The following is a 19,602-nucleotide window of genomic DNA, read 5'->3' as shown; positions in this document are numbered from 1 at the left end:
AAATTAGAAAAACATAAAAGCCACACTAAATAAAATATATCCGCTTCTAGGAACTAAAGGCAATGAATATGAAACAATACAAACGAATGAACAATGATAGAATGTTGAGGGAAAAGACGAAGTTCTATTATCTTAATTGAACGATAACAAAATTATTTAAAATAATGTAGACTCAACAGTTGAAAGCTTATTGTGGCCCAGGCGGCTACCCAATCCGTTTGGAAACCTAAGATACAAGCAGACAATAAACACCACTTGAACACTGAAAAAATGATATAAGCCCAGTGTAATATTTGGTGACACACTAGCCCTTTCAAGGGGCATTCCCTGAGGACATTCCAGAGAAAAGTTATGGAATCGTAATTAGACAAAGATCTATATACTTCACTGTGCTGTGGGAAGAGCGCTGACCTCCGAAAAGTTTCAGCCCCGGAACCGCTAACCAGACAACTGTGCGAACTGAGCGGGGCACTTAGTCCAACCTATCTAGGCCTCAGTTTCCTCATCTGTACAATAAAAGAATGTAGCATAATCGCTCGGGTCCTTCCAACTCTAACATTCTATGACCCACTTTTGGCACTATTTATTTAATGCAAGATATGACGGGATCACAGGAAACAAGAAGAAAAAGAAGTGGGCATAGCTCTTTGGTAAAGAGAAAATCCGTTATCTCTTTTAGCCTTTAAAATTCTTGTGGTTTTGATTAATTCCACCTTCCTAAAAGCTGACACTTGTTTGCTCCTGTGCCTTTTCCATCACTGCTGGCTACAAGTGTTTGCAAACGCCTCTTGCTCCATGCAAGTCCTGTCCTCTTTGGTCACCCTGACCATCTTTGCCAGATCCTTTAGCCTCAGACCAGCTCTGTGATACGACTCCCCTTCGACTCTCCATATCTACCCTCGACACCAGGAGCAGTTTTTTACTCTTTACCCCTGGCTTAAAAAAACACCACCACCACCGCATCCCACTGCCACACGTACAAGCCCAGGCCTGGCGGGTCCTGATGTGGGGTCCCGCCCCCCGGAGCCTTATCAAAATGTTCGTATTTGTTGTCTTGACTCCTTATAAGGCACTGTTTCTTGAAGCTTTGCTAATACCCCCCACAGCACCGGGCACCCCCAGGCTCATCTCATCCCCGGGAGTAACAGGCACCTCTTTTTTAAAAAAGAAAAAAAAGCAGTGAGACGACAGGGGCTATTCGGAACGGCAACATGAAGGTGTGAGGTGGCGGACAGCAGCCCCCTTCGCTCTTAGGGGCTCGGCATGGGGGTCCTCACACACCCACCCAGACACACGGGCACGCAGCCTTTATACTGCACACCCTCCACCCGCCGCAGCGTCCGCCCGATCCCCCTCGCGCGCCCCAACACGGTCCCCCGCCTCGTCTGCAGCCCGCCCCGACTCCCCTCTCCCCCGGCGGACCCCTCACCCAGCGCGCAGCCACTGCGGCCGCCTCGCCGCCCGGGGAGCGATGGCGGCGGCGCGGCCCTGCCGGGCGTCTCGGCGGCTGGAGAGCGGGGCCCCGCCCGGGCTGGCTCCCCGGCCTCGCTGCCCCGGCCCCGGGCCCAGGGCTCGCCCCGCGGCTCCTACCTCGCTCAGCCCCTCGGGCGCCAGCGGCTGCTCCGGCCCCGCTCTCTGGCTCGCCCTCCCGCTCGCTCCCTCCCTCGGCCGGGCCCCCGCGCGTAGTAGGCTGCGCTCGGTCCCCGCCCGGGGTGACGGCTCCGGCCGCCGACTCTCCTCCCGCCGGGGCCCACGGGGGCGCGCGCGCCGCTAGCGCGCGGAGGCCCGGGGACGCGCGCCGCCCGCAGCCCCGAGCGCGCCCCACGCCGGCGCGCGCCGCTTCCTGGTTCCGCCCCGCGCGCGCTCGCGAGCTCCGTGGTCCCTCGCGCCCCCTGCGCGGCAGCCCTGGAGGGACCAGGAACCCTCTCGGCGCGCTCGGCGGGGCCGGCGCGGCACGCACCTTCTTTCCGCGGAGGTGGGCTGGCTTTCCCGCTCGCCTCCCCGGCCGGGCCCCCCGGGCCGCCGGCGCATGCTGCTGTGTTTGGGTAGGGGCGACCACCACCGGCGGGCGCGGGCCTTGATGATTGGCCCTCCTCCGCGGCCCGCCCACCTCCCTCCCCCGGGACCGAGGCCCGCGTTCCGGGTCCTCTCCCTCCCAGGCCGAGGTCAGAAGTCCACAGCACCCCAGATCAATAATTATCCCGTGTTTGCACCCGGGAGGGCGTCTCGGCCAGGGCTCCTACCGCTTACTACCCGGACAGACGGACGGACGGCGGGCAGGCGGAAAGCCTGCATGGACACAGCAGGAGTTCACAACCGCCCGCGCCCAACTGGATTCGTCCACTGCTCCAGGGTGAATTTATGGGGGAACGGGGCGTCTAGGGCCATTTCCCTCCCTGGGGAAACCTTGCTAGCTCCCACTAGTCAGGGCTGCAGGAGAGACTGCTCTGTCCAGGGTCACCTCGGAGGATCCAGGAGAAGGGAGTCTCTGAGATCCTTCCTGTGTCATGGGGAGAGGGTTGCGGTGTGTGAGAAGGCAGCCTGAGTCACCCACTCTTCTCCCCTCCAGCTACATCTCCAGAGCTGGCCCACAGTTTCCCTGGCAACCCTCCAAGGGCCAGCACCAAAGCAAGACATATCAAAGCTCCAGAAAGCCCGCTGCAGGGGGCAAAAGCGGGAGAAGGACCCCTTCCTTCCCAGCCCCACACACACACACAGAGCGCCCCTTCCCTATAGTCTCTTACAGGTTGTCCAGCTGAAAATTTTCATGTCCAACCAAGAGCTGCCAAGTTCTCCCATAGGCCTCCTTTGGCAGCTTTTCCCAGTAGCCTTCCCTTCACCTCCAGAATAACACCAGCCACAAAGGTCTTTGTGTCTGTAGCCGATCACAAAGCCCTTCTCCCCCACCAGGCTACTGCTCCTGTCCCACACTCTGGGCCAACATCTGGCACAGTGCTTTGCACAGAGTAGGTGCAGGCAGCTTGGAGGTGGGAGCAGTAAGCAGGAAGCTGGACAGATGCACCAGCCCCGAGCTCTCTGGCAACCCCTTGGACAGTCACTGCCCAAGATGTTTGGACGTTTGTGTACCGCATTTCTCTTTATTGTAAGCTTTCATTCCTGACACATGCTGTTCCCTCTGCCCAGAATGTCCTGCCTTCTCGCTGCCTGCCCTTCCACGACACTTGCTCCAAGCAGCATGAACCCCCGAGGGCAGGCACAATATCCCCACTCACCTTTAAATCCCCCCACCCATGCCCTGCCCAGAGCAGACACCCAATAATATTTATGGAACAAATCCTATGCTCTAGGAATGGAAAGGAAACTATAAGGACTATGTAGTTATTAAGAGTACAGGGTCTAAAACCAGACTCTCTTGATACCTTGAGCCCTGTGACCTCGAACAAGTTTTCTGCCTCTATCTTCTCATTTGTACTGTGGTGATAGTAATAGTACCTACCTCATTATATCATGAGAATTGAGTTAATACAAGTAAAGTGCCTCAAATGCTACAAAGCACTGTATAGCTGTTAACTATCATCATTGTTATTTTTAGTAACCTCTTCCTAAGACTGGCCAAGTTCTAGGACTCAATCCAACTACCAGGGCTGCTAGGTTAAGTGTCCTGATGGGTGGGGCGCATGTGCCTCTTTGTTCCTGCATCTCATAGCGTGTCCCTGACTGATCACTAGGCACCAATCTAGACCTGGCTGGCTGTGTGCACAGACATAGAGGACAGAATGTTCTGGATGACTATCTCAGCAAGACAGAATGTTGTCATCCCAGGACAGGGAGGAAGGTCCAACACCTACCTCTTTCTGCTTGACAATTCAGATAAAGTGAGACTCTCTTCTTCTGGGCCTCAGGGACATAATCCCCTAAGTTGAGGGGAAACCAGACTGATACGCGACACTGAAGGAGTCCTAGAGAGGAAGAAACTGGACAGGAAGCTAGGATCCTGAAAGACCCCTCAGAGATCCCAGAGAGAAAGATCCCGGGAGATACCTGGGGATGCAGAGATGTCCGCAGGAGGGTCTCATCTCTTATTCCACCCTGGCCTGACCCAGGAGAGAAACAGGCTTGAAGGATGAGCCTAGAAGTCCAGTCCACAGCCCTTGTCCCTACACACCCCTGCTGGCTACAGCCTCCTCCCCTCTCTCTCATGGATGAACATGTGGCTCCAACAGAGGGCAGCTCCCCCCTGTCACACCCTCCCTCATCCTGCCCCACCACAGGGAGATCATGAGGCCATTTTCTGGGAACATAATTGAAACCACAACCATGATTCCTTCTAGCCAGAGACCAGAGATCCACACTAATGTGGCTTCCCTCTGCAGACCTCTCGGGATCTCAGGAATCGGGCTGGCCCCAGGGAAGCACCGGCCACATGTTAGCCAAGGGAGGGCACATGTGAGGATGAGTCTTCCATATGGGGATAAGTCAGTACAGGCCCCTGGAGACAAGGGGAGGAGGCATGGGACACTCAACAGAGACCTCAGATCTCCAGGACCTCAGAATGGAGTTTTGTCACAGCTGGTGGTTTGGGAGGGGCTCTGTCATACCAAGCTTGCTTCTGCCAGGGCATGGGTGGTGAGAAGAGCCAAATTTTACAGTTAGATCTGGTTCCAAACTCCAGCTCTGCCAACTTACTAGCTGTGTGACCTTGGTCAAAGTACTTAATATCTCTCAGGGCCTCAGTTTCCCCTCATGTGTTAGAGTTAGGAGGTAAAGTATAACATATGTTTATAAATGCATAGACTCTGGGAGTGCACACCAGGCCCTAGGAACTGACGTTGACCCTCCCGAAGAGACCTGGCAGACAGGAAGAGGGAGAGACTAACTTTTCACCGTGTAGCCTTTTGAATCTTTTGCACCATGTGCATGTACCACCTATTAAATTGGATCTTTTGTGTTTGGTACCATGTGCATGTACCACCTATGAAAGCATTACTAAAATGGACATTTTTTTAAAAGGGAAAAGTAGAGAGAGTTTGTGAAAGCAACTAAGCACTGTGTCCGGCTTATGGAAGGCACTAGATAAAGGAGCATTTTCTCTCTTTCTTTCCCTCAGCCCAATCCCAGCCAGTTTGCTGGGCCAGGAGGAACGTCGAGGGGGGAGGTGGGGTGGGAATGTGAGCGAAGGATGTGCAGGTCCTTGCAGGACTCCCCACCTGCAGATCCTCACATGCTCCGCCCCCAGTCTTGCTCCCGTGTGCCTCACCTGTCTGGGCTCCCTTCCAGCAAGAGCTAAATGGTTGGTCTCTAAAAAGCCTGAGGATCCCCCCACAACCCCACCTCCTGGGACAGGGTCACCATGTCCTCTCCACCCAGAGTCCTGGGGCGATGTAGCATCATCCAGGGAGGACAGGGCTGGTGAGAACAGAGTGCCACTCCAGCCAGTGTCTTGCTGGCTTCCCAGGCAGGTTAAGAACTCAAAGGTCAGCTCGGGGCCGGGTGCGGTGGCTCACGCCTGTAATCCTAGCACTCTGGGAGGCCGAGGCGGGCAGATTGTTTGAGCTCAGGAGTTCGAAACCAGCCTGAGCAAGAGCGAGACCCCATCTCTACTAAAAATAGAAAGAAATTAATCAGACAACTAAAAATATATAGAAAAAATTAGCCGGGCATGGTGGCACATGCCTGTAGTCCCAGCTACTCGGGAGGCTGAGGCAGAAGGATCGCTCGAGCCCAGGAGTGTGAGGTTGCTGTGAGCTAGGCTGACGCCACGACACTCTAGCCCAGGCAACACAGTGAGACTCTGTCTCAAAAAAAAAAAAAAAAGTCAGCTGGGCTCCAGGCAAAGATGAGGCTGTCTGGGCGGAGAAGCAGGTCAGTAGGATCAGGCGAGGCCAGGGCAGCAGCGCAGAGAGCCTTCTGGGTGCCATGGGTTGTGGTCAGTGAAAAGGAGTCTGCCCTGAACTGTCAGAGCTCTGGGAAGCCCTGGAGGGTTTTAGGGACCTTCATTAATCCAAAAATATTTATGAAATTTCTATTACAAACAAGCAGTAGGACACTGTCCTTTAGGCAACTATTAACAGTTAACTCCATAAGGAGGGGCCTGCAATACAGATGGGACTGAGGGCAGAAGAGAAAACACCTGGCTCTGCTGGCCAATGTCCCTGAGCACCTGCTATGTGCCAGGCACTAAGTCTTAACAGTAATCCTGGCAGTGTCCACCTTTTACAAATGATGATGCTCAGTTCAGAGAGGCAGATTCATTCATCCAAGATCACACAGCACAGCTAGGGTTTGCACCTAATGACTCCAAAGCCCTTGTGTTTTCCTCTAGGCCACATTGGCCCTATGAAAGACAGGAGGATTTCGCCAGGTGGCCGAGGGAGGGATGACCTTTCAGGTAGGTGGGATGGAGGAGTAAAGGCTGGGAGTCGAGAGGCCAGCGTGAGGGGGAGGTGCGTGGGACCGGGTGAAGGGAAGGCCAGTGCTGGGGGCCACTCTCCGCAGCAAACGGAGACCAGGCCGCTGGCAGAAAGGAGGGCATGAGCCCTGGCCCAGTCTTCATTTTGACTCATATCCTCCACTTGCTCCTGGGGCTGGGGGGGCCCGTTTTTGAGGCTTAGAGCATGGAAGATGTGGGTGGGTCTGAGACTTAAGAAACCAGGGAATGATGAAAAACAGAGATGTGAGGAAAGAACCCCCTCCAGTTCAAAGGAAAGTGGCAGAGTGCCGGGGGACGGCGCGGGGCGGGGGAGAGATGGGCAGCCCTCTCCCACACACCCCCAGAGGGCTTGAGGTCGGTAGGGGGCTGGCCAAGGCACAAAAGATTTCTTGTTGGCTGGAAGAAGGAGAAACTAGCTTAGCAGGAAGAGGGGACTGACAGTCATCATGGATGAGGATGACAGCCCCGGCCCAGGGCTGCTCAGGACAGCGGCCAGTCCCACGCGCTGGCTGGCTCTGCTTGTCCACCCTCTGCTCCCCCCTCCACCCCCGGCTCCTGGGCCTGCCTTGCTATGAGAGGGGCTGCAAAGGGTGGGCTCCTGCTGCCCACCTGGCTGGCCAGGCAGTGTGCCCCCAGCACAGACCCCGCACCCTCCTCTCTTTGTCCAGAGAGAACCCCACCTGCAAGCCTCTCCCCCAAGGCAGGTGGGCAGAGGAGGCAGGATTCCCCCTCCCACCCACCCTGTCCAGTCCCACACCCCTCCCCTCACGCTATTCCCAGAAACGGAGGACAGTCACTATGCCTCAGGCAGGATGGCCTTGTGTTCTCTTGGTGACTTCACTGTAAATTGACTTCCCTGAAGAGTGGTAGAGGACAGGGGACAGAGGTGGGGACAGGCTTCACCCTGATCTAGCAGCTCCTTCCCCTCCCCCAAATTTACACAGAATTCCTCTCCATGTGCACACACACCCCCTCCCTAGGTCCTGCTCTGTCTTCACGGACAAGAATGGGGGCAGCGTTTCTATGGGGAGGTGCTAGGGTCTGGTCTCAGAGGTAGTGTGTACTCTGAGCACGGGCCTGTGGCCCCACTACTAGGAGCCTTGGGGGTGGGGGCTGGATGGAGGTAAACACCCAAGCAAAGGCAGGTGGGGTGAAGCAGGATGTTTAAGGGCCCTAGGGCTTCAGCTCTCCCCTCTCTGCCACAGGCGAAGAGATACTTCCTGGAAAGCCTCCAGCTTTCTTGGGAAGGCCCTTCACCCCCACCTCACCTCCCTCTGGCTCCCACACAACAGGAACTCTCCTTGAAGAAGGGACTTGGAGCAGGAGAAACAAAGGCATCTCTGTACCACCTCCCTCCACCCCCCAGGGAAGGTCAGGTCAAGGTGACCTCTACCTGTTCTTCCCAGGGTAGGGGCATCTGCAGACCTGGTCTCCAAGGGCAGGGCAGAAAAGGGATTTGGGATAATTCTTCTCTTTGTCCATAAACTCAAACGCACCTTCATACAGGTCACACTGCCTCATTCAGTAGAGCAGGGGCATAGGCTGGCATGGGGGTGGAGGAGCCATGTTCCACACCATGGAACAACTGTGGCTAGCCCAACCAAAGGAGACCTCTGCAGGGGTGTGCTGGGGTTGGGGAAGTTTAGAAAGGTTGTACTAAGTCCCTGCCCAAGACCAGAGCAACTTGGATCCTGGTGCCAGCTGTGCCCTTACTGGCCAAACAGCTTTAGCCAGGTCTCTTTCCTGCACTAACCCAAGGGGCTGATTCTGGTCCTGATTGCCTTCAAGGTTGTTGAAAGGACCAGTTGAGTAGAGGAGTGCAACCATGTTTGTATACAAATATGCCCTGATTCAGTTCAGGATATGTATATAGCGTGTTACCTGCAGACTAGGCTGTGGATTAGCATTATTCCCAATAAAATATGGTCAATCATCTTTTGGGGAATATGTTCCTGTAAGTTTTTTTTTAATCCTTCTTCACTCCCCACTTAATACTATGACTTAGAATTGGGGGTGAAGGGGAGTAGGGGCAAGGAGGCCGGCCTGGGACCCCAGCTCAGCCAGACCCTAGGCAGTTTCTGATCTTCTTGTACTCCATCCCTGGGCCTGTTTTCTCCTCTGTAGCCTGGTCCCCAAAAACCACCAGGGTGCTTTGTGGTGGAAAATAGCAGAGACCAAAACAGGGGACTGAAAGCAAAGAAACCCCAAATTTGACATTTCCGGGTAGTAGTGTTATCCGGAGCCATGACCACAGTCACCTCTGCTCCCAACCCAACTCTGACACCCATCCCTCCTCCAAGGGTGCCCTTTGCCCATCCTGGGAAAGCTTCACAACTCCTCCCCTTCCCCACTGCAGTCTCAAAGGGAGAATAAGCACAAAGAAATGGAGAGAAACCTAGGCAGAATCAAACAGAGAACCAGACAGAGACCCAGAGAGAAAGAATCAAAGCAAGAGGGCGCAGTGGCTCACGCCTGTAATCCTAGCTCTCTGGGAGGCCGAGGCGGGCGGATTGTTTGAGCTCAGGAGTTCGAAACCAGCCTGAGCAAGAGCGAGACCCACGTCTCTACTAAAAATAGAAAGAAATTAACTGGACAACCAAAAATACATAGAAAAAATTAGCCGGGCATGGTGGCGCATGCCTGTAGTCCCAGCTGCTTGGGAGGCTGAGGCAGAAGGATTGCTTGAGCCCAGGAGTTTGAGGTTGCTGTGAGCTAGGATGACGCCATGGCACTCTAGCCTAGGCAACACAGTGGGACTCTGTCTCAAAAAAAAAAACAAAAAAAACAAAGCAAGAGGAGGGGACGTGCCATGAAAGACATGGGGATTCAGGGCTGTACGCACAGAGACCGAATGTGGGAGATCCAGCAGTTGGCCCAGGGAGCAGCGCTGGACACAAGGTGAGGGTTGGGGGCACAGGAAGGCTCTGAAGACACTGACACACACCCTATAAGGCCAACCCTTCCGGTTCTGTTCACCGGCACCTCAATGCTAGATTTGTAGGACCCAAAACTACCCACACCCTAGCCAAGCCAAACCCAACCCAGCCAGATGTTGGTGGGTGGGGCTGCCCACTGGAGCAGCAGGCCCCTGCAGGCCCTGGGGGAGGAGTCTGGAGAGGCGGCTGCCTGGAAGGGGGCAGGCAGGGCCCCCACTCTTAAGTGGATGTCCTATACCACCCCAACTCCCAGATGCCCAGATGGGAGTGCGTGGCCAAGGTGGTCCTCTGCCCTCCAGACCTGGCTAACAGGACTTGGAAATGCAAGGAATTTGCTCCCATCAACTGATTTCCACATCTGTCCGAAGGTTGGAGGGCACACGTGCCAAGTGTGGCCCACCCATCATGTGGCAATGAGTTTGGATCTGCCACTGACAGACTGTGTGACACTGGCCAAGTCACTTCCCCTCCCTGGCCTTTGTCTTCCCATTTGTAAAATCACCTTCATGGTCACTTCCAGCTCTGACACTTGACTCTTATTCCAGGTGAGCCCCTAGCTCTGTGTCTGACCCTCCCCTGCCCAATCCATTTCACAAAACAGGGGAAGCGGGGCAGGGACTCTGCTTCCTCTTCTCAGCCCCTGCGGAGCAGCTGGGAAGCAAGGCTTCCCTAAATGCTACACACACCCCCTTACAGTTTTCAATTCCTTCCCTCGTGATCCTGCCAACTAAGACACTGTGACCACACATGGAAGGTGGGGAGAACCCAGGCATTCCAGCTACTGCAGCTTTAAACTTCATTTATTCTCTGAAGGTGTGGGGGAATGGAGAGAAAAGGGCAGATCCAAGCAGGAATTGTGGGGGAAGGGAGGGAGGCAGATGAGAATGATTCCCCCCAGGACATGCCATCTTGGCCCCGCTGGGCTGAGTGGGCAGCAGGGCTGGCCCGTCCTCTGGTGCTGCCAATACCAGCTGCCAGGCAGGGGGGAAGGCCCAGAGGAGAGGGACGCTGGGCAAAGGGAATGGGAGGCTGCCAGCCTGGCCTTACTCAACTTCTTGGGCCTTGTGGTGGTGGTGGGGGCTCTTGGGGAGGGGACTGTGACCCAGGCAAGGCTCCAGGGAGGATGTTCACTGCTGTGGCAAGGCCTATAGGCCATAGTGAGGCTGGGAGGATTCAAGACAGCCCCTCCCTGGACTTTTCTGAAGGTAGGATCAGCCTCAGATGCCACTGCGCGGGGGCACATGGAGGAGCTGGACAGTTTATGGGCCATAGTCTGTTGGCTAGGCTGAGTGCCCAATTTGTGGCCCTGGGCAAGCCCTTTCCTCTCCCTGGACTTCCATTCCTTACCTGCAAAATTGTGGAGGGGGCAGAGAGGTTGACATATGACTGCCAAGGTTCTTTCCTGTTCCTCCTGACAGGTGATTTTAGGTGGTGGGAGGAATGGAAGGAGGGAGGTGGGTGTGCGAGGTGAGCTTGGCTTCTCTGAGATCCCCAGCCCTTCCACTCCCTAGGGCTTTGCCTCCCAGGTCACAAAAGCTGTGGCCCCCAACCCACATAAACACACACACGCATTTACTTTCTAAATCTGGAGACTCGAAAGATGACACACGCTAGAGCTGGAAGGCTTCTGCAAGGAGTGCACCCTTCCCTCCGCCCTCCTAACACATGGGAAAACTGAGGCCCTGGTTTGGGATTTCCCGGCCCTCCCACTCCACACACCACCCCCTCCCCCGGCCTCTTGCCCTCCTCCGTCCTGGGACGCTTCCGCGGAGCCGCAGGCGAGCGCAGGCTGGGACTCCCGGGGGACCCCGCCGTCGGGGCAGCCCCTTCGCCCGGCGCCGCCCTGCCTCGCGGCCCGCCCGGCGCGGCCGCCGCTGCTGCGCACTTGCCCGGGAGCCAGCGACCGAGGGCGGAGGCGGGGAGGGAGCGACTGAGGCTGGGAGGGGTGTTGGCGAGCGCTTCGCGCGCTGTGTATGGTCTATCGGAGGCAGCTGACCTTTGAGGAGGAAATCGCTGCTCTCTGCTCCTTCCTGTAGTAACAGCCGCCGCCGCCGCCGCCAGGAGCCCGGGCCGGGAGCGAGAGCCGCGGCGCGCAGAGCCGGCCCGGCTGCCGGACCGCTCGGCCCCACCAGGTGGGTGGCGGCGCGGTGCGTCCCCGGGCGGCGCGTGGAGAGGGGACACTCGACTCCCACCCCTGCGCCGCGCCCCAGCGCCCTGACACCCCTGCACCCCGGAGCCCGACGGCCGGGCGCAGGGCAGGGATCAGTCCCCCGGGGCCGAGGAGGGAGTTTCGGCGCAGCACGGGCGAAGGACGAGGGACGCGGGAAGAGGGACGGGGATGAAGGGAGGCGGCCAAGAGTGGTCGCCGTCCCTGTGCGCAGTGGAGAGAGGGCGCTGTCGTGCTGGACCGGGGAGACGCTGGAGCACAGCTGGGGGGCGCAGCTGGAAGGGGTGGCGTCGACCCCCCCAACCCTGTCTTCAACAGCCCCAGCCACGTGCCTGAGAGGGCCAAGCCGGCAAGTGGGCGCCTTCGCTGCGTTGCCCTAACTTTGGGCTGGAAGATCTCCCCTTCCCAGAAACTGACTCGGTATCCTAGGCAGGGTGGTGGGATTCTTGCAGCCCTCTCCAGAGGGCCTGTGGGCCTCCACTGTCAAGTTTCTCTTTCATTTTCTAGCCTCCCCGCCCCCTCTCCCCGGGAAGCCCCGTGGGGCGAGGAGAGAGGAAGACAGGGAGGGCACCTGCCTCTCCAGAGCCCCCCCTCCGCCCCAGCTTCAGCGGGTTCCTTGTTGGAGGAGATGGGTGCCCTTCCCTTCCTCCCCATCCTCGTTCCCGCACAGGAAAGCGTGTCTGCGGGAGGGGAGGAGCCTGGCCTGACCGTGCTCCAGGGATGGGTGGACATGGCAGGGCCTCTGCCCAGGAGGTGCCTCTTCAGCCCTCTGCTCGCCCTAGGTGAACGGCCATGGCGGGCTGGATTCAGGCCCAGCAGCTTCAGGGAGATGCGCTGCGCCAGATGCAGGTGCTGTACGGGCAGCACTTCCCCATCGAGGTCCGGCACTACTTGGCACAGTGGATTGAGAGCCAGCCATGGTATACGCCCCCTGCCCTGCGCCCTCCTCTGCAGGTCCCTACTGTCCGGGCCCCTTGGCCTCTAGTTCTACTCATTATGGTTTGGTGTGACTCTGGTCCTATCTGTCTTCTGTGCCCAAGGGGCGGTGTCCCTGGGAAAGGGGAAGAGGGAAATGGGAGCCTGGGAGGACAGAGAGAATGTTTCTAGACTTTGAAGCCTGTGGAGTTGCCAGGAACAAGTCTTATGGGCCCTGGACTGCCCTTAGTCACGAGCCTGGGATTTCCACTTCACTCTTGCTGCCTGACCTTTTTAACCAAGGAGGTGCCACAGCAGATTTCCCTCTCCTGCCCTGCCCCAAGGGATGCCATTGACCTGGACAATCCCCAGGACCAAGCCCAGGCCACCCAGCTCCTGGAGGGCCTGGTGCAAGAGCTGCAGAAGAAGGCGGAGCACCAGGTGGGGGAAGATGGGTTTCTACTGAAGATCAAGCTGGGGCACTACGCCACGCAGCTCCAGGTGGGTGTGGACTCGGGGCCACCTGCTGGGAGGCAGCGTCTGCTCTTCTCCTTCCAGCATCAGAACCCCTGGGTTTTTTCCTGGCCTGGCCACTGACTCACCATATGACCATGAGCTTATTGGCAACTTTTCTTCAATTTCCCCCGCCCCCTCTTTCTAAATCAGACCTGTCCTTTAGCATATTACCAAGCAAGGGTGGGCGGTGGTTGTTCCCAGCAGAAGGTGGATGGGCGAACTGGCATTATGGACAGATGAGGCAGAAGGGATGGAGGTAGACTGAGTCAGGGTTCCTTTGTTGGAGAAAGGAAGACTGGCAGATTCTAGAAATGAGGGAAGGGGCAACCAGACCTCCCTCTTGGGCTCTTTTAAAGGCAGGAGGGGAGCAGAGCTAAGAGCTGGACACAAGGGCTTGAATTAAGGGTTTAGAAATAGGATGTAGCTTCTCCTTTACATGGGGGAGGGGAGCGTGGAGGAAGAGAGGGAGTTTTGTGGAAGCAGGAAAGGGGTGTGGGTGGTAATCAGAGTCAAGCATTTATTGGAACTCACTTGTGTTTCGTAGAGAGCCCTTCTTAGACACAAACATCAGAGTGCTAGGGAAATAAAGTCCATCCCAGAAGAGGGAGGAAACAGGATAAGCCTGAGGCGAAGCCAAATAGGAGCCCAGGGTCAGGGATATAGTAGAAACTATGTTGACCTTGGCCTCAGATGCCCTGAGTCTAAAGTCATCTAGCTGACTTACTTGGTTGTCTCTGGACAAATACATAACCTCTCTGAGCGCCAGTTTTCTCATCTGTGAAGCAGGGATTATAGTTTCTGCGTATGTCATGGGGTTTCCATGCCGTGAGAGTCAGAGGAGATGATAGATTGGAAGTGCTTTGTAAACTGTGGGTTTCTGATTCACTGCAAACCAAATATGAAGATCTGGGAGGGAAAGTCGAGGAAAGAAGAGATAGAGGTGTCCCTCAGCCTTCCTCTGAGGCTCCCTGGGGAAAGCTGAGGCAGAGGCTGAGGGAGAAGAAGGGGTGGGCGTGACATGGGGACAGGCATGGCCGGGGCAGAGGGTGGCCACTGGGATCTGCTCTTGGGCTCTTTCAGAACACGTATGACCGCTGCCCCATGGAGCTGGTCCGTTGCATCCGGCACATTCTGTACAATGAACAGAGGCTGGTCCGAGAAGCCAACAATGTGAGTGTCCTGTGGGTGTGGGGAGAGGAGTTGGGAGGTTTTTCCATATGCCTTTCTGTCCAGATACAACTGTGTTTGCATAAAACACTGTCATGAGGAGAGCACCAAAGAAATAGAGGCCAGGAGCAAGTGTCAGAGGCAGCATTACATGCTGGTGTGGAGTGACCCCCTGGGTCCAGTCCCACTTACTAGCTGTGTGACTTGAGCAAGTTACTTAAGCTCTCTGAATCTCTATTTCTTCTATTGCGAAAAGGGGCTAGTAATAGTACCTACCTTATAGGGTTACTATGAGGATTAAATGAGATACTATGTGGGCCAAGGATAGACAAACCGACCAACCGAATAGAAAAGCAGACCCTAAACACACGCATACGCGCACACATGCACACACATACAGACACACTCCTGGAAACTCCATCTGTGTCAGAGATGGCATTACTGGTCACCAGAGGAAAAGATTTGACATTCAATCAATGGGGCTGAGGCCAAACTAAGAAATGTACTCTGGTAGTATCCGCAAGCAGAAACAGCCTAGGAACTGAGGGAGGCGGACTCAGACAGGTGAGGCCCAGGGAGGGGGAACAGGACTCATCTCTCAAGTTCTGAAATCATGAAGGCGTTGAACATCTGCGTGGACATTGGAACAAGTGATGTATCATCTGCAATAAAGCAAACTGAATTTCATACAGTGGTGTAACAGTTAAAAATCTTAGAATAGTGCCTAGAGCACCATTTATTATTTTTTTATTATTTATTTATTTTTATTGTTGTGGACACTGATTTCAGGAACTTTACAGTTCGCTCAGTAAATCTTTGTTGAGGTCCTACTGTGTGTCTGATAATGGATTAGGACTAGAGAAACAGATACAGGCCTGGTCCCTGCCCAGAAGGAATTCTGGCGATGATAGATTCTCTAGAGGTGAGCTGAGTGCTAAGGTGGCATATGCGGGAAAGTACTTAACTCAGACTGGGGCCTGCGGGCAGAGGACTGTCCTGAGGACCGGGACATCCGAACTACAGTGGGGAAAGAGGGAGGGAAGGAGAAGGGATGAGTTTTCTAGTCAAAAGTGACAACAGGCCGGGCGCAGTGGCACATACCTGTAATCCCAGCTACTTGGGAGGCTGAGGCAGAAGGATCCCTTGAGCCCAGGAGTACAAGTCCAGCCGCGGCAACATAGTGAGACCCTGTCTCTTACAAAATAATGATAATGACAACAGCATAGTGAGGGTGGGAAGGCATGAGCCATCTTATCACATTTGAAGACTTGCAAGTAGTAAGAGTAACCAGGGTGAAGGAGCCAACTGCAGAGTTGCAATAGATAAAAATAGATAGGGGGGCAGAAGCCAGGTCACAAAGAGTCTTCCAGCAGAACGCCTGTGTCCCTGACTTCCTGCGGTCACAGAGCTCCCTGCAAACGTACAAGCAGATTCAGCCCTGATTGAGAAATACATGTTCATGGTGCCGGTGTTGTCTTGGCCTGGGGAACCATTCCTTCTCCCAGCCAGAAAGCTGTTCTTGAACACCCTGATGTGCTAGACCTTGGGGATTCTGTGCTGCCTGGGACAGACAAGGTCTGAGCACTTGAGGGCCTCACATCCTCGTGCAGGGAGACAGACCAGAAACAAGTAAACAAGTAGGAGAACAAGACACTTTCAGATAAGAGCAGTACTACTGTGAATTGGCCCATCAGAGAAAGCCCCTCTGAAAAGGTACCAGTTCAAGTGCTTGCCTTGGGAGGATTTGGTGCCAGAATGTTCCAGACTGTTGGAACAACAAGTGCAAAGGCCCCGAGGCAGGAACATGCCTGTGTGTTCAAGGAATAGAAACAGAAAGCACACATAGCTGGTGAGCTTGGGCAGCAGGGAAGCCGGAGGTGGAAGCAGGCAGGGGCCACCAGCCAGGCCCGCAGATGCTGTCGGAAGGAGTTTGCCTTTTATTCTGTGAACAGTTCATTGGAAAGTCCCCTCTCAGCCAGGTGTTGAAGGAACGGCTAGATCCAAGGAGGTCTTGTTGATACCTCCCCTGTCACTTCATTTTTGGGTCTACAAGGCACCTGTGAGAGGTTCTGCCTCTTCCCACTTCCTAAGTTATAAGGAGGTCTTGGGTGAGGATGCAGATGACATATGTTCATGCAGCCCTGTCCCCTCCACTTCCCCAGAACCTACCACGGTCGTGGCCCTGGGTCAGTGAATGGATGTGGGATGAGGGGTCGTCATCTTTAGTAGGGAAACCCATGGGACACCTGGGACGTGTCAAGCACTAGTTGTTCTGTGGGAAATTAAATGGACCCTGTTTGGAATACTCTAGTGGAGCCCAGATCTGAAATGGAAGTTTGTACCCTGAAGGTGCCATTATCTGCAAGATCACTTGTTTTTGCTCCCTCTTTTCCCTTTCCACCCCAATTCTGGCCAGTGACTATCCTTCTGACTCAGAGAACCCTCCCTTCTCACCCTAGATTTGGAGTTTGGGGTCTGTAGTATCAGCGCTCCCCAAAGCCTGAGGTTTTCTCGCATCCTCGCTGCCCCTCGTGACTGCAGCTCTGTCTGTCTCCAGTGCAGCTCCCCTGCTGGGATCCTGGTTGACGCCATGTCCCAGAAACACCTTCAGATCAACCAGACGTTTGAGGAGCTGCGACTGGTCACGCAGGACACAGAGAATGAGCTGAAGAAGCTGCAGCAGACACAGGAGTACTTCATCATCCAGTACCAGGAGAGCCTGAGGATCCAGGGTGAGGTGGGGCGGCGGCTGCTGTGTAGGAGTGAGGAACATTCCTTGAGCTCCTGTGGGGCTGGGGCACTAGCCATCTCCTCAACATCTTGCCCAAAGCCAGGTGGAAGGAATGGCTCCTGGAGATTGAGCCCCTGCCATGGGCCAGACTCTAGGCTAAGCCCTTTGCATTCATTATTTAATGCAACCCTCACAACAAGCATATGAAGTGGATAGTTTATGTTATCCCCACTTTGCAGATGGTAACACTGAGGTTCAAAGAGAACAAATAACTTGGCCTAGGTTGCCTGCAAATTGCAGAACTGGATCTCAGCTAGAGATATGTCATAAAATCCCTGTACTATACTAACCAATATTCTCTGCTTAATTGTGGGTATTTAGTGAATATGTGAACAAATGAATAAATATGGGCAAAGTGTTTCCTAACTCAAGGGGTTGGACTCCCTAATTTGGGCTGGGAGTCTCGTGGTTGAACCAGGCTGGGGAGAGGTGGAACTCCAGGAGTGCACCTTCTTGAGCCTCACAGATAGGATAGACTTGGGGGACAAGGTGATAGTGGAAAATTCTATATCCTAGGTCTGTAGTTTGCCAATAGTTGTAAGGTTGATAAGGGTGTGAGGATAGAAAAAATTCCCTCAGAAGGAATTAACCCCAGGTATAATTTGAGGATCTCAAGACATGGCCTATCTCCTTCCCCCTCCAGGCTGACCCCAGAGATATATCACCCCATCCTAGTGACAATAAGAAGTGTCAAATTGCCTTTTCCTTTGCCCTTTTTCATCTGGTTTCTCAAGGTAGAATCTTAGATCATTGATTTTAGACCTTTCTTCTTTTCTAATATCTATATTCAAAGCTATAAATTTCCCTCTAAGCACTGCTTTAGCTACATCGCATAAATTTGGAAATGCTGTATGTGATCATTCACTTTGAAGTATTTTTTAATTTCTCTTGTGATCAATTCTTTTACCCATATGTTATTTAAAAATGTGTTTAATTTCTGTTTTTTTCTAGATGGCATATTGTTATTGGTTTTAATATTGTTATTGAATTCTGTGATCAGAGAACATACATTGTATGGTCTCAGTTCTTATAAATTTCTTGAGACTTGTTTTGTGGCCCAGCACATGCTCTATCTTGGTGAAAACATGCGCTTGGAGAGAATGTATGTTCTGTAGTTATTTCATTCAAAAAATCAATAATAAATTCAATAATGTGAACATAAAAGGTAAAGTTTTACAAAAAACAAACAAACACAACATCTATTCATCTATTTTAGGCTACTTTCCAAAACAGAACTTAGTGAATAGAGTGGCCTTGCTTTACATATTTGCAAATCTCTTTAATGTTAGGCTTAATAAGAGATAGCTGGATCTTGCTTTCAAAGTGTTGTAGTATTACACATCTTATAGTCTCTGGAAAACTCCGTTGGATACTTATATGATAGTAAGAGTGAAAGAGGCAAATAAGGTTTTTTTTTTTTTTTTTTTTTTGAGACAGAGTCTCACTCTGTTGCCCGGGCTAGAGTGCCATGGCTTCAGCCTAGCTGACAGCAACCTCAAACTCCTGGGCTTAAGCGATCCTTCTGCCTCAGCCTCCCGAGTAGCTGGGACTACAGGCATGCGCCACCATGCCCAGCTAATTTTTTGTATATATATATTTTTAGTTGTCCAGATAATTTCTTTCTATTTTTAGTAGAGACGGGGTCTTGCTCTTGCTCAGGCTGGCCTCGAACTCCTGACCTTGACTGATCCACCTGCCTTGGCCTCCCAGAATGCTAGTATTACAGGCGTGAGCCACCACACCCGGCCGCAAATAAGGTCTTATGAAAATAGTTTTGATTTCGTGGGACTCCTATAAGGGTCTTAGGAACCCTCCAGGGATCTCTGGTCTATACTTTGAAAACCACAAATCTGTGTCTTTGTTGATTTTTTTTTCCTAATTGCTTTGTCTGTTGCTAGAAGAGAGGTATCAAAATCTTCTATTATTATTGTGAAACTGTCTACTGCTCCAATTCTGTAAATATTTTCTTTACGTATTTTGAAGCTTCGCTATTAGATGTATCCACATTTATAATTATTTTGACTGTCTTATCAATTGACATCATAATCATACAAAATGTCTATCCTAATCTATATAATACTCTTTGTCTTGAAATCTACTTTATTAGATATTAATATAACTACCTCAGCCTTCTTATTTTCCATTTTGTGTGATATATCTTCATGCTTCTTTAAAAATTTTAAAATGTAGTTAGCATATATTTGAGTCTTGCTTTGTATTTATTCTGACAGTCACTGCTTTTAACTCAGATGTTTAGTCCATTAACATTTAATGTATTAACTAATATGATTATATTGAGGCCTGCCTTTTTAATATTTATTTTCCGTTGTGTTCGTTTTTGATTTTTGTTCTTCCTTTTTTGCCTTTCTTCAATCACTTAAATTTGTTTTCAAGTTCCATTTTTATTTAACTATTTAAGGTCTTTTCTTAACCCTGCCCTGTCAGTGCTTTCTGTACCCCGTGATGAGCACAATGCCTTAAACATCGTAGGTATTCAGTAAATATTGGCAGGATGATTCTAGCATGTCTTCCTCCCATCTGAATTCACCCCAGACTGACCTCAGGAAAAGGGCAGCCCCTTCTCTGGGTGGGAATAGGAGATTTCATTATTTCTACCCAAGTCCTTTGACTGTTGACAGTATTTCTGATCGTGTACTTGGTTTTCTGTTTTTTGTGCGTGGGATTCGGTTGGATTCTGGTTTGGGTCTGTAACGTCATG

At 53.0% G+C, this 19,602-nt stretch overlaps 2 protein-coding genes across 2 annotated transcripts in view; one reads left to right on the top strand and one right to left on the bottom strand.

Annotated features, from left to right (window-relative positions):
- The window catches only part of LOC105820211 (signal transducer and activator of transcription 5A-like), a 65,911-nt gene extending 63,880 nt beyond the window's left edge, over nt 1–2,031 (bottom strand). The window contains exon 1 of the mRNA XM_012656647.1: nt 1,961–2,031. Within this exon, the coding sequence (XP_012512101.1) occupies nt 1,961–2,031 (71 nt within the window). The remainder of the gene's footprint in view (nt 1–1,960) is intronic.
- A 9,187-nt stretch (nt 2,032–11,218) lies between these two features.
- LOC105820251 (signal transducer and activator of transcription 5A) overlaps nt 11,219–19,602 on the top strand; it is an 18,904-nt gene continuing 10,520 nt past the window's right edge. The window contains exons 1-5 of the mRNA XM_012656705.1: nt 11,219–11,459; nt 12,277–12,414; nt 12,754–12,910; nt 14,006–14,095; nt 16,650–16,824. Of these exons, the coding sequence (XP_012512159.1) occupies nt 12,287–12,414; nt 12,754–12,910; nt 14,006–14,095; nt 16,650–16,824 (550 nt within the window). The 5' untranslated portion in view covers nt 11,219–11,459; nt 12,277–12,286. The remainder of the gene's footprint in view (nt 11,460–12,276; nt 12,415–12,753; nt 12,911–14,005; nt 14,096–16,649; nt 16,825–19,602) is intronic.

The sequence above is a fragment of the Propithecus coquereli genome, unplaced genomic scaffold (genome assembly GCF_000956105.1).
Source record: "Propithecus coquereli isolate 6110/MARCELLA unplaced genomic scaffold, Pcoq_1.0 Scaffold515, whole genome shotgun sequence".
NCBI lineage: Eukaryota > Metazoa > Chordata > Mammalia > Primates > Indriidae > Propithecus > Propithecus coquereli.
Note: the sequence above shows the minus strand (reverse complement) of the source record. Positions and strands in the feature narration are given on the sequence as shown.